Source organism: Salvia splendens, chromosome 4 (assembly GCF_004379255.2).
Source record: "Salvia splendens isolate huo1 chromosome 4, SspV2, whole genome shotgun sequence".
Taxonomy (NCBI): domain Eukaryota; kingdom Viridiplantae; phylum Streptophyta; class Magnoliopsida; order Lamiales; family Lamiaceae; genus Salvia; species Salvia splendens.
The window spans coordinates 17732074-17742765 of record NC_056035.1 but is presented as its reverse complement, the minus strand read 5'-3'; the positions used below and the strand labels follow the sequence as shown (position 1 = coordinate 17742765).

Genomic DNA, 10692 nt, shown 5'->3' with positions numbered 1-10692 from the left:
CATGTCCGAGTAGGATAGGATGTTGTCAAAAGAAATTGTGCAACCAGAAAAAAAGGTTGGGACTTGGGAGATAGCGATTTGGCCACGTCATTGTGGATATGGTTTGTTGTAGTTGCCTCTAGATTTTGATTTCCTATTTCTTGTCAAAATTAAAGATTCTACAGTGTCTTTCCATGCCACATGCTATGTTTCTTCCTCATTTACCCAAGATTGAATTACTACTCTACTATATACAGATAATGAATTCAAATAATTGTAATATTTCCAGCTCAGTTATTGATTCCTGATTTGAACACACTACATTCGATCAAATTTGGTGGCTAATTTTCGTGGAATAGCCTATCTTTTGGTAGGACTAGGATTAATGTTTTATGCCTAATTAGGCATCCACAGTGGCGCGGCCGATCGATGCCTCGGGTGCGCCATCGTCCACCACTGTGGGTGCGCGGACAACGGAAGATGCGTCGTCTGCGCCCCACGGACGAAGCGCGAACGATAGGGCATCGTCCGCCAACTGTGGGCGACGCGGACGATGGCGCGGACGATGCAACGCGTTTTTTTTTTAATTTTGTATATTTAAACCTCGATTGTCATTCTATTTTTCATACGAACATTTCTCGCATCTCTCATCTCTCACATTTCCCAATTTTTGTAGTTATTTAAATATTCAAATAGAAGAAAATGTTTAGGGCGCCCCACTGCAGGTGGAAGGGCAGGAGGATAAAATGCTGACGTGGCGGTGCATAGGACGGGCTTTAGGGCGCCTCTTAGGGCGCCCCACCGTGGATGCTCATGCCTTCCTCATTATATATCTAAACATATTATTTTAATTCAACTCTATGCATACTATTAATATCTTAGCTTCATCTTAATTAGTTTTTGACTTAACTTATTAAATGATCCAAATAATCTACTTGGGGTATCTTTTGTATATATTTTAGATGTATTAAGTGTTGATTATTTTAATGTAATTGGATTAATTTGATTGATCAATGTTATCATAATAAGACATTATATAAATTTAAAAATGCGGAGTGCACACTTATTTGAATTTATTATGATTAGACGGAGGTTGGGGATTTTATTTATTATTATCACAATATGAATATCAAATTTAGTGGCAAATTCTTGGAAACTAAACTTGAAACGCGGAGATTTGATTAGTCATAAGTCAACTATAACAATAGCTTGGATAAAAAGAAAATGCTTTGTTAAAATAATGATTTACTCTGTTGAAATTCGGACAATTTTTATTTGCATAAGAGCATAGAAATGATTGATTAGTTGAATTTGGATTGGGCACAGAAAAAGAAAAAGAAAAGAAAAGAAAAGAAAAGTTGAGTCATGATTTGGTGTTCCGCAGCTTCCACATAAAACAAGCCAATCTTACTTTACTTTTCTTCACACAAAAAAACAAATTATTATTTACTCTCTCTTTGATAAACAATAAAAAATCCTCTAGATTTCATGATTGGGTTCTTATTTTTTACAAGTAGTTATCAAAATTATAACATCAACCTTTAATTTACAATTTACACATTCAATGCATTTGAAAGAGTAAACCGGCCACAAGAATATCCGAATAAATGTTACGTACTCACAAAAAAAATAAAATATTAATACTAATTTAATGATTAAGAATTTAAAGAATATGTTAAGGAAAATAAAAAAAAATTGGGCGAATGGAATATATAGCAAAGTATTTTCTTGAAAAAGGTAATAAAAATAATTGGTTGGTAGATTTATAGCATACAAATAAAATACAGTTGAAAAGGCATTTCACCAAATTCTTTTTTCCTTCCGAAATTCCTCTCCGGATTTTAGCTTCATCTTCTCTCTCTCTAAATTTCTGCATTTTAGCCTACATTTTAGCTTAATTTTCTCTACTACTCTTGATCTACTGCACGTTCTCTATAATTCCTTAATTGCAAAGTCCTTCCTATTTCTCGTGAATCGAGATCTGTTCCGTGAAGGTCATTTATTTGATGTTACGGATTAATTTAGTGACGATTCTGGGTTCTCCACAATTCTAGCTGTTTTAAAGCAAATTCTGAGTTTCTAAGCCGAAGTATCAAGTGGAGAATTGCGCTTTCTGTTGTTGATTCTGAGCTGAATTGACTGAAAAAGGAGAAAGGCATAGAAGACTCACACATGTCACAGGTTTATATCAGTACAGAGATAGTTGAAACGGAGTCGTGTTCTGGAGGTTCTCACCCCTTCAGAAATCTGAGAGGCGTAAGGTGGCGTATAGATTTGGGGATTTTACCATCTTATCCTTCAGCCTCCGTCGACGATCTCCGCCGGATTACCGCCGATTCTCGCAGAAGGTAAACGCATAGCTTTTCATATTTTAAGTATTAATTGTTATGCTTAGTTTTGAGACCAATGATTGAAGATATCGTGTTGCGTGTTGCGCTTGTTGGTTGGTTGTACGAAATTGTCGGTCGTTTATATCACCAATTTAAGAACATCCACAACCGTGCTCTTGCCAGCGGCACGGTTGTGGGCCCGGCCCCACTTTTTCTGCCTGCTCTCTGGCAAGAGCGCAACCCCCACAGTTGTGCTCTTCCGCAAGGACGAGCACAATTAAGTTAAAATTCAATTAAACAATAACATTTCAATAATACTAAAATTCATTAAAAAAACCTAAATAATATTACAAATGACAAATAAAATAAAAACGACATAATTAAAATCCTAAAACATTAAAAATTACATAATTAAAATACTAAAAATTAAAAAAAACCACTACGCGTTGCTGAATTTCGCACACATGTGTTTGATTAGGTCTTCTTGTAGTTGATTGTGGATTCGGGTATCGCGCATTGTGTGCCTTGTCTCGATTCTTTGGCCGACCGTCGTATGCTCACCTCGGCGTAGGGGAGACCTCGCTGTTGAGCTTCCGGCTTCGTCCTCGTCTTAGAAGCTAGCCGCCCTCGGCCCTTCGTCGGTTATAATCATGTTGTGTAAGATAATACACGTGAACATGATGTCGGCGATATTATTCACGTACCATAGCCGAGCCGGGGACTTCACAATGTTGAATCGGGCTTGAAGGACCCCGAAAGCTCTTTCGACATCTTTCCGTGCAGACTCTTGACGCTGCGCAAAAAGAACCCGTCTCGGGTCGTGCGGGTTGTTGCACGTCTTCACGAAAGTCGACCACCTTGGGTAGATACCATCGGCGAGATAGTAACCCATGTGGTAGCTATTTCCGTTGATGGTGAAGTCGATCGCCGGTGCTACACCATTCATCACATCAGTGAAGAGTGGTGAAGAATATAGTACATTCAAGTCGTTGTTGGATCCAGCAACGCCGAAATATGCATGCCAAATCCATAGGCGGTAGTCGGCGACCGCCTCAAGGATAAGCGTTGGGCCGCCGCCTTTGTGACCGCTCAAGTGTTGCCCCCTCCAAGCAGTCGGGCAATTCTTCCACCTCCAATGCATGCAGTCAATGCTGCCAAGCATTCCGGGAAAGCCATGGACTGATTCGTGAAGACGAAGCAACCGTTGGCAATCATCGGTGGTGGGTGCCCGAAGGAATTCATCCCCGAAAGCTGAACGAACGCCATCGCAAAAATTCTTTAGACAAAGGATTCCAGTGGACTCACCGATATGCAAATACTCGTCGAAGATGTCGGCCGTTTGCCCAGTAGCGAGTTGTCGGATGGCACACGTACACTTCTGCAACGGCGTGATACTTTGCCGGCCGGCTGCATCTGGACCTGTTTGGAAGAATTCAACACGTGCGGACAATGTGTTGACAATTCGCATGAACAAGCGCTTTGACATGCGAAAACGGCGCCTGAAATAATCTGCCGGAAACCGCGGCTGGTCGGCAAAGTAGTCGGCAACGAGCCTTTCGTGGGCTCCCTCCCGGTCATGATGAATGTAGCGGCGATTTGATCTGGTTCGTTGAGGAGGAGGAGCGGGGGTATTCGCCGCGACATATGCTTCGTAAGCGGCACGATGTTGTTCGTAGTATTCTTGTTCTTCGCGTTCCGCTTCCGCCATAATATGGGTGAAATCCATTTGAGGTTTTGAATGAGGGATGAATGTGTTGATAGTTTGTATGAGAATTAAGAATGAGATATGAATGAGAGATGAATTGATGTGATAAATGGATGATGAATGTGTGTATTTATAGATGATTTTGGGGGAAAAAAAATAAAAAAAAATCAAAAAAATTCAGAAAAACGGGAAAAAAACGGCCATATTTTTGGGATTTGGACTTTTTTTTTTAAAATCATTTTATATAATTTAAAAACGATTTTTAAAATTAAAAAAAATTAATTTAAAGGCAACGGCTATGCCGTTGCCCAATCATAAGCCGCCACGTCGCCTGCTCGCCGGCACGGCGCGAGCGCAGCGGCGGCGGTCCTCGTCCTCGCCGCTGGCACGGACGGCGGCCTTCACTCCCACCACCGTTGTGGATGCACTAATGCTTCAGCACTTAAATATTAAGCGAGTTCAGCATGTATTTTAACTCAATCGATCTTTTAGAATTTGTATGTAGTTTGTAGTCGGTAATTTGATTTAAATCTGAAAGTATATCAAATTGTAGTGACTAGTGAGTTGCCTTTTCTCGCCGCCACTGTTTTGATGTGATCTTGAATTGGATTCGTACCGATGCAGGTATGCTTCGTTAAGGAGACAGCTTCTAGTTGATCCGCACGTGCCGAAAGATGAAAGTAGCTCTCCTGATCGTGTCATGGACAATCCACTATCCCAAAATCCAGGTAGGATATTGATGAATCTACGTTACTTCTGTTTTCTGTAATGTTATTGACTTTCTGATCCTCGCCTTGTGAATCTTTCTGAAAGCATCCCTTAAGCTATGTGCGGACATGGATTCCCTCATTATGGGGGAGGCCGGGAGGGGTTAGGCATGCAACTTGTTTAACGTACTCCTCCTTCTACTTCTACGTCTCTGAGTTATTTGTCACTGATGTTTCCTGATTTCCTCTATCAGATAGCATGTGGGGTCGATTCTTCAAAAATGCTGAACTGGAGAGAATGTTGGATCAAGATCTGACGCGCTTGTATCCTGAAAGAGGCAGCTATTTCCAGACAAGTGTATGCCAAGGCATTTTAAGACGGATTTTACTGCTCTGGTGCCTTAGACACCCAGAATATGGCTACAGACAAGGTAGGTTTTTATTATTTGTATCTGTTCTCTCTGGTCCTTCACTTAGGGAAAGATGTTCACTCTTAGATGGCTATTTTCATGACAAGGCTAATTTTTATGGGCTCTTTTAAGTTTGAAATATAAATGTCTGATTATCGCTTTAAGGATTTGGTGGAGCAGTGTAAAATCAACCATCCTAACGACGTATAATTCCCCTTTGTGGAAGAATAAATTTAAAATTTTGACTATATTTTGTTTTAGATTGGGGCATTTGACTGCCCCAACTTCAAAAGTGTTTTTGATGGTTAAATGAGACCAAGAAGCTTATATTTTTTTAAACATATTGAATTACTATATTTGTTTTATCTTTTAGCTCTGGGTACTGATGCGTCTGTCTGAACTGTATTTTCAGGCATGCATGAAATCTTGGCTCCCCTGTTATATGTTCTTCATGGTGATGTGGAACATCTGTCAGAAGTGAAAAGAGCATATGCTGATCACTTTGTTGATAAATTTGATGGCTTCTCATTTCATGAAAATGACTTGACATACAAGTTTGACTTCAAGAAATTCTCGGAGTCTGAGGGGGAGAATAATGGAATTGAAAACACTTCTGCAAAGCCTAGTAGTCTCAGTGAACTTGATCCTGGGATTCAAACTATTGTCTTACTAAATGATGCCTATGGAGCAGAAGGTGAACTTGGGATTGTCTTGTCTGAGAAGTTTATGGAACATGATGCCTATTCTATGTTTGATTCTTTAATGAGTGGATCTGTTGGTGCCATAGCAATGGTCGATTTTTACACTCCTACTTCAGGGAAGTCACATACTGGAAGCCCTCCTGTTATTGAAGCTTCTGCTGCCTTTTATCATTTGCTTTATAATGTAGATTCATCTCTTCACACTCACCTTGTAGAATTGGGTGTTGAACCCCAGTATTTTGCACTTCGCTGGCTAAGGGTATTATTTGGACGTGAATTTTCTTTGGAAGATCTTCTGGTAATCTGGGATGAAATCTTTGCGCATGAAAATAAGGTGTCTAGTACTGATGTTACTTGTGATGCTGAATCCACCTTTGCACTTCTTGAGTCACCTAGGGGCGCATTCATTTGCGCTTTTGCAGTTTCTATGATACTTAACTTGAGGTCTTCATTGCTTGCCACTGAGAATGCTACTGTCTGTCTTCAAAGATTGTTGAATTTCGCTGATGATATTAAACTTGTAAAGCTATTGGCGAAGGCAAAATCTTTGCATGCGATTGCCAGAGATGCAAACAAGTTAACCCCTATGCCGATTCAATCCGAGTTGTATGACAGGAAGAAGTCAAACTTAACTAGAGGCCATAGCCTTCCTGTGGATTCTTCTTCTCCAAAATCTCCTCTAACTGTGGTACCTGATAGCTACTGGGAAGAGAAATGGAGAGTTTTGCACAAAGAGGGAGAAGAAAAGCAAAGTGCTAGGGAAGATCAAGTTCCGAATCGCAGAAAGGGTTGGTCCGAAAGATTAAGACTCCGCTTGTCTAGGAATGAATCCCCTCCTTCCCCATCAAAGAAAAATGAAAGAACCAAAATTCCGAAGCCATCTGTCAGGAGAAGTTTGTTGGCGGATCTTGCACGACAGCTCGGAGCAGATGAAGATGCTAAAGAGGATACAGAATCTGATGCAGATGTTGGCGTTGGGGGTTCAATGGAAGTCAACAGAGAAGATGTATCAGATAAAAACTATGAGAGTTCATCTAGTGCTGCTGGAAGTGAAGACAATTATTCTAACTTCTCAAATCCTTCTGGTCCTATTCATGAAAGTAGTGATAATGAGAACGAATTAGAAAGAAGTAGCATAGCGTCTAACTCATCAATGGATGAAAATGATGCTCAGACGTGTGTTAATAATCCTGAATGCTCCTCGCTACCTGTCTCAAATCACCAAGATGGCGCTTCCTCATTTGATGAAAATGATACTCAGATGTCTTTTAATAATCCTGAATGCTCCCCTGTATCTGTCTCAAGCCACCATGATGGCGCCTCATCAAAACCAACAGGAAATGATGACTCTGCAGGGAAACTAGCTACGGGGATGAAGGAGATTAAACATCTATCTGGAAAGTTTCAGTGGTTATGGAAATTCGGAAGGAATCTAAACGAGGGCACATCTGTGAGAACTGCTCCTGAGGAAGCAAAAGCTTGCAACAATGTAAGTGATCCGAACAATATGGTTGGTATTTCCACTGCTGATGGGTGTAACCGTTCGTCTGGAACCAGCAAGGGGGAGACAGTTGACCAAAATTTGATGGTTAGCTGGAAGAATCTTGGTCAATCTATGATTGAGAACATTCAGGTACTAATCTAAACTCTGCTGAAGTATAGTTGTTAGGACAAAGGATCTCAGTACTCTCATACTGATACACCTTCTAATATCATAATTTTCACCTTTATTTCTTCCTTGATCGCTTCAAATATGGTAGGCATGGAAATGAAACCGGTTTATATTTTCTAGAAATTCGAGGAATTTCAAAAGGAACAAGCTTGCATATTTTTAACCATTCATCTGATTTTACCATGTTATCTGTAAAAGGTCTTTCCCCATGCATGGTTATTTGCAGTCTGTGTAGTGTCTAACCTATCTGTTTGAATCTTGCAGGTACTGGAGTCTGTGTTCCAGCAGGATCGTGGTCAAGCTGGAGGATCCTCGGACAACATGTCGAAGAATGGTCTAGTCGGGAAAGGACAGGTTACAGCCACTGCTGCGCTCAAAGAGCTCAGGAAGATCAGCAATCTTCTATCTGAGATGTGATTTTGATGCTATTACTAATATGTATATTCGGTTATCGTTTCCCCCTCGAGTAAACACAATAAACGGTCCTACGGCTTCTATTGTGTTGTGTCCCATCATTTTTTTGTATTACCATTACGTGGTTGGTTGTATATACAGACATCTTCGAAATAAAAGTTCAAGTGTATTGATATCAAGCTTCATTCTGTTTACAAAATAAATATCCAGTAAAAGCTTTTGTGAAGTATTTAGATACCCCATTTAACAATTTACTTTGATAGAGGCTGTAATAGTACATGTTTCAGGGCAAAGAGGATGAGCTTGTATTACTGTACAACTTAATATTCCAATTCTAGTGCTCACAGCCACCTACAACAACAGTATTCACTTGTGTAGGACGAGATAAATAGAATTCTGTGGAAAACGAGCTCTTTATTTAATCAACTCAGCCAGCTTTCATCAATTCTGACCACATAAAACTATTGACTAAATAACCTTAATTAAGAATATACATTCTCTATTCAGTTGCAAGATACTACCAAACAAGCATGTTTTAAAGACTGAAGGACTATCTTCACTCTACCAAGGGCATGTTGATGATGCAAATTCAATCTGCTTCTTCCTTCAAAGTTGCTTTCCACCTTGACCTTTTCCATGCTTTCCATATCTGCAACGACGGAAACCCTGCCAAAAAAGGGGACAAATTTCAGGGGACTATGCTGCCTGTACCTATTATTCCTATCGACATCAAATATAACGAGTCGAAAAAAAAATTTGCTAAGATATTTGAACGAATAGTTGGCACTTGTTAAAAGCCATGAGAAAGGATACAAATGTGCCTGGGGAGGAAACTCACTTTAAAGAATGAAAATAGGCATTGAATGATCACCCAACATAAAAATAACATAGAAAGCTATATTCCCAAAATTACAAGATTGCAGCATGACCTGATGTGCCCGGCAATAACACTGAATGACATTTACGTTCAAGGTTCATCCTTGGAGCTAGAAGTTTCCGGGAGTACCATTATTTGGATTGGATGATCCGGTGAAGTACCTAGAGTGGAAAACACCACACATCATGAATATAAATAGAACTGTTATGTACCAAGTAGGTGATGGTCTTTTGCATATTTCAACTGTAAACAAGTATCACAACTATTCAAAATTAAACATGGTGGTTGAGAAAACAAAGAAGATAGTATGAGATTGGGCAAGACATGAGATGCAGCTACTACAGATGCATCTCAATGAAAGTGTAAGAATATATGAAAGAGAGAGTCTTCAGATTTGCCACATCACTTATTCATAGAGAGTTAAGCGTGAATATGCCATTAATATCTATAGAGCACAGAGCATTCGTACATAATAAGGTGGGAGTTCAAACGAAAATATGCTACTACTAACTTATATAAAGTCCTAAAAACATATCATGAGATGTTTTGGATTTTACAACCCCCCTGAAAATGTTTGCTTACTTTCTTTAAGAAACATCTTACAACCTCCCCTTTAAGCTTAACCAAACTGACAAATACTACATGCTATCTGCGCGTATTTGCGTGTATGGGTGCGCTAGATAAAATACAGCAGATATGGACCTCTCAGTTGAATCAGACACAAAAGGCCTTGTAGGATAATCCTAGAAAATTAAGTCAGGCAGAGGCACAAATAATGCAGACACGTTTCTGAATAACAGTGATTATGAACTAGTCAAAATAAGTTTTGTTTAGCAGGTGACAGGTAATAAATAAGTACAATCGTTGAGAACTCCATTTTCACCAATAGCAGTGGATAAAGAGTTCAAATTCTCAAATAGAAAAGATATCAACTACTAATAAGGAAGTAACATAAAAGTTCACGCTTTATCCACTCTTATTCCAATTATGGAATTCTAGTTTGATAACAGGAGGAATTAACCTTTTTAGCATTCTAGATGGGAATTAACCCTGTAAACAATGACAGAAGTGAAAGCAATTGATGATTAATTTGATTACCTCGAATAAAATAAGTGGAGGAAGGCCAACCCTTGGCGGATAAAAGGGACATCTGCTCGTCCTCGGACAACAATTCATGGTGCAATGTGGCGGGCTCCGCCTCGGAGGAAGTTAGTCTGTGAAGGGCTTGAATCATGCCGGCGGCGGGGGTGTTGCTATTGCGCGAGGAGGGGACCCAGTAGGAGTGCCCGGGGAGGAAGGGGAGCCAATCGGGTGCGGCGCGGCGGACGATGATGCTGTGGATGGCGTCCTCGAGGCTCTTGATCCCGGGCTGCGATGGAGAGGCGGCGTCGATGTCAAGCTCGATGAGGTGAGCGTGGCCGGGTTTGGTGGAGCGGTGGCGGTGGTGGGTTATTAGGGCATTTGAGGGACGGAGAGAAGGGCGGGTGAGGGATTGGGAGAAAATTCGAGACAGAGCCATCAGATTATGATCTAGAAACAACAGAAATGGTGCACAATTTACTGATTTAGGTACCTTCCTTTTACGCCGACCTTCAACATAATAATTAAAAACTAAAATATAATTAAATCTGATGCTAGTAATTTTTATTGACATTTATTAGGATAGATTTTATTTTAAGAAATTTTTCTAAAAATAAATTACCATATTTTTAGTAAGTATATCTTTTATAGAACTGACTCAACTGAGGGGGTACATAACATGAGAAGCTTGGATTACTTAAAGTTTTGTTTATCTTTAGTAAACCATCTTTTATTCGTTTCTTCTTTAGGAGTGTGCAATGGATACTCTAAAATTCAAAATAGAGTAGATAAATAGTTGCAATAGTAGTACAGAACA

The 10692-nt window shown here is 39.9% G+C and overlaps 2 protein-coding genes across 2 annotated transcripts; one reads left to right on the top strand and one right to left on the bottom strand.

The window, feature by feature from the left end:
- The first annotated feature begins 1752 nt into the window (after window positions 1-1752).
- LOC121798943 lies at window positions 1753-8097 on the top strand. Its single transcript, XM_042198224.1, has 5 exons — window positions 1753-2327; window positions 4639-4742; window positions 4976-5152; window positions 5544-7465; window positions 7769-8097. The coding sequence occupies exons 1-5, from the start codon at window positions 2152-2154 to the stop codon at window positions 7919-7921; spliced, it is 2532 nt and encodes an 843-aa protein (XP_042054158.1). The 5' UTR covers window positions 1753-2151; the 3' UTR covers window positions 7922-8097.
- A 215-nt stretch (window positions 8098-8312) lies between these two features.
- LOC121798944 lies at window positions 8313-10344 on the bottom strand. Its single transcript, XM_042198225.1, has 3 exons — window positions 9894-10344; window positions 8848-8956; window positions 8313-8584 (listed from the first exon to the last, which is right to left on the bottom strand). The coding sequence occupies exons 1-2, from the start codon at window positions 10312-10314 to the stop codon at window positions 8886-8888; spliced, it is 492 nt and encodes a 163-aa protein (XP_042054159.1). The 5' UTR covers window positions 10315-10344; the 3' UTR covers window positions 8313-8584; window positions 8848-8885.
- Between the last annotated feature and the right edge of the window lie 348 nt (window positions 10345-10692).

Coding starts and splice junctions, on each gene's coding strand:
- LOC121798943 (XM_042198224.1), top strand. CDS start 2,152: ATGTCACAGGTTTATATCAGTACAGAGATAGTTGAAACGGAGTCGTGT. Junction 5,153..5,543: donor AGAATATGGCTACAGACAAG/GTAGGTTTTTAT, acceptor CTGTATTTTCAG/GCATGCATGAAATCTTGGCT. Junction 7,466..7,768: donor CTATGATTGAGAACATTCAG/GTACTAATCTAA, acceptor TGAATCTTGCAG/GTACTGGAGTCTGTGTTCCA.
- LOC121798944 (XM_042198225.1), bottom strand. CDS start 10,314: ATGGCTCTGTCTCGAATTTTCTCCCAATCCCTCACCCGCCCTTCTCTC. Junction 8,957..9,893: donor CTCCACTTATTTTATTCGAG/GTAATCAAATTA, acceptor TTTCCACTCTAG/GTACTTCACCGGATCATCCA.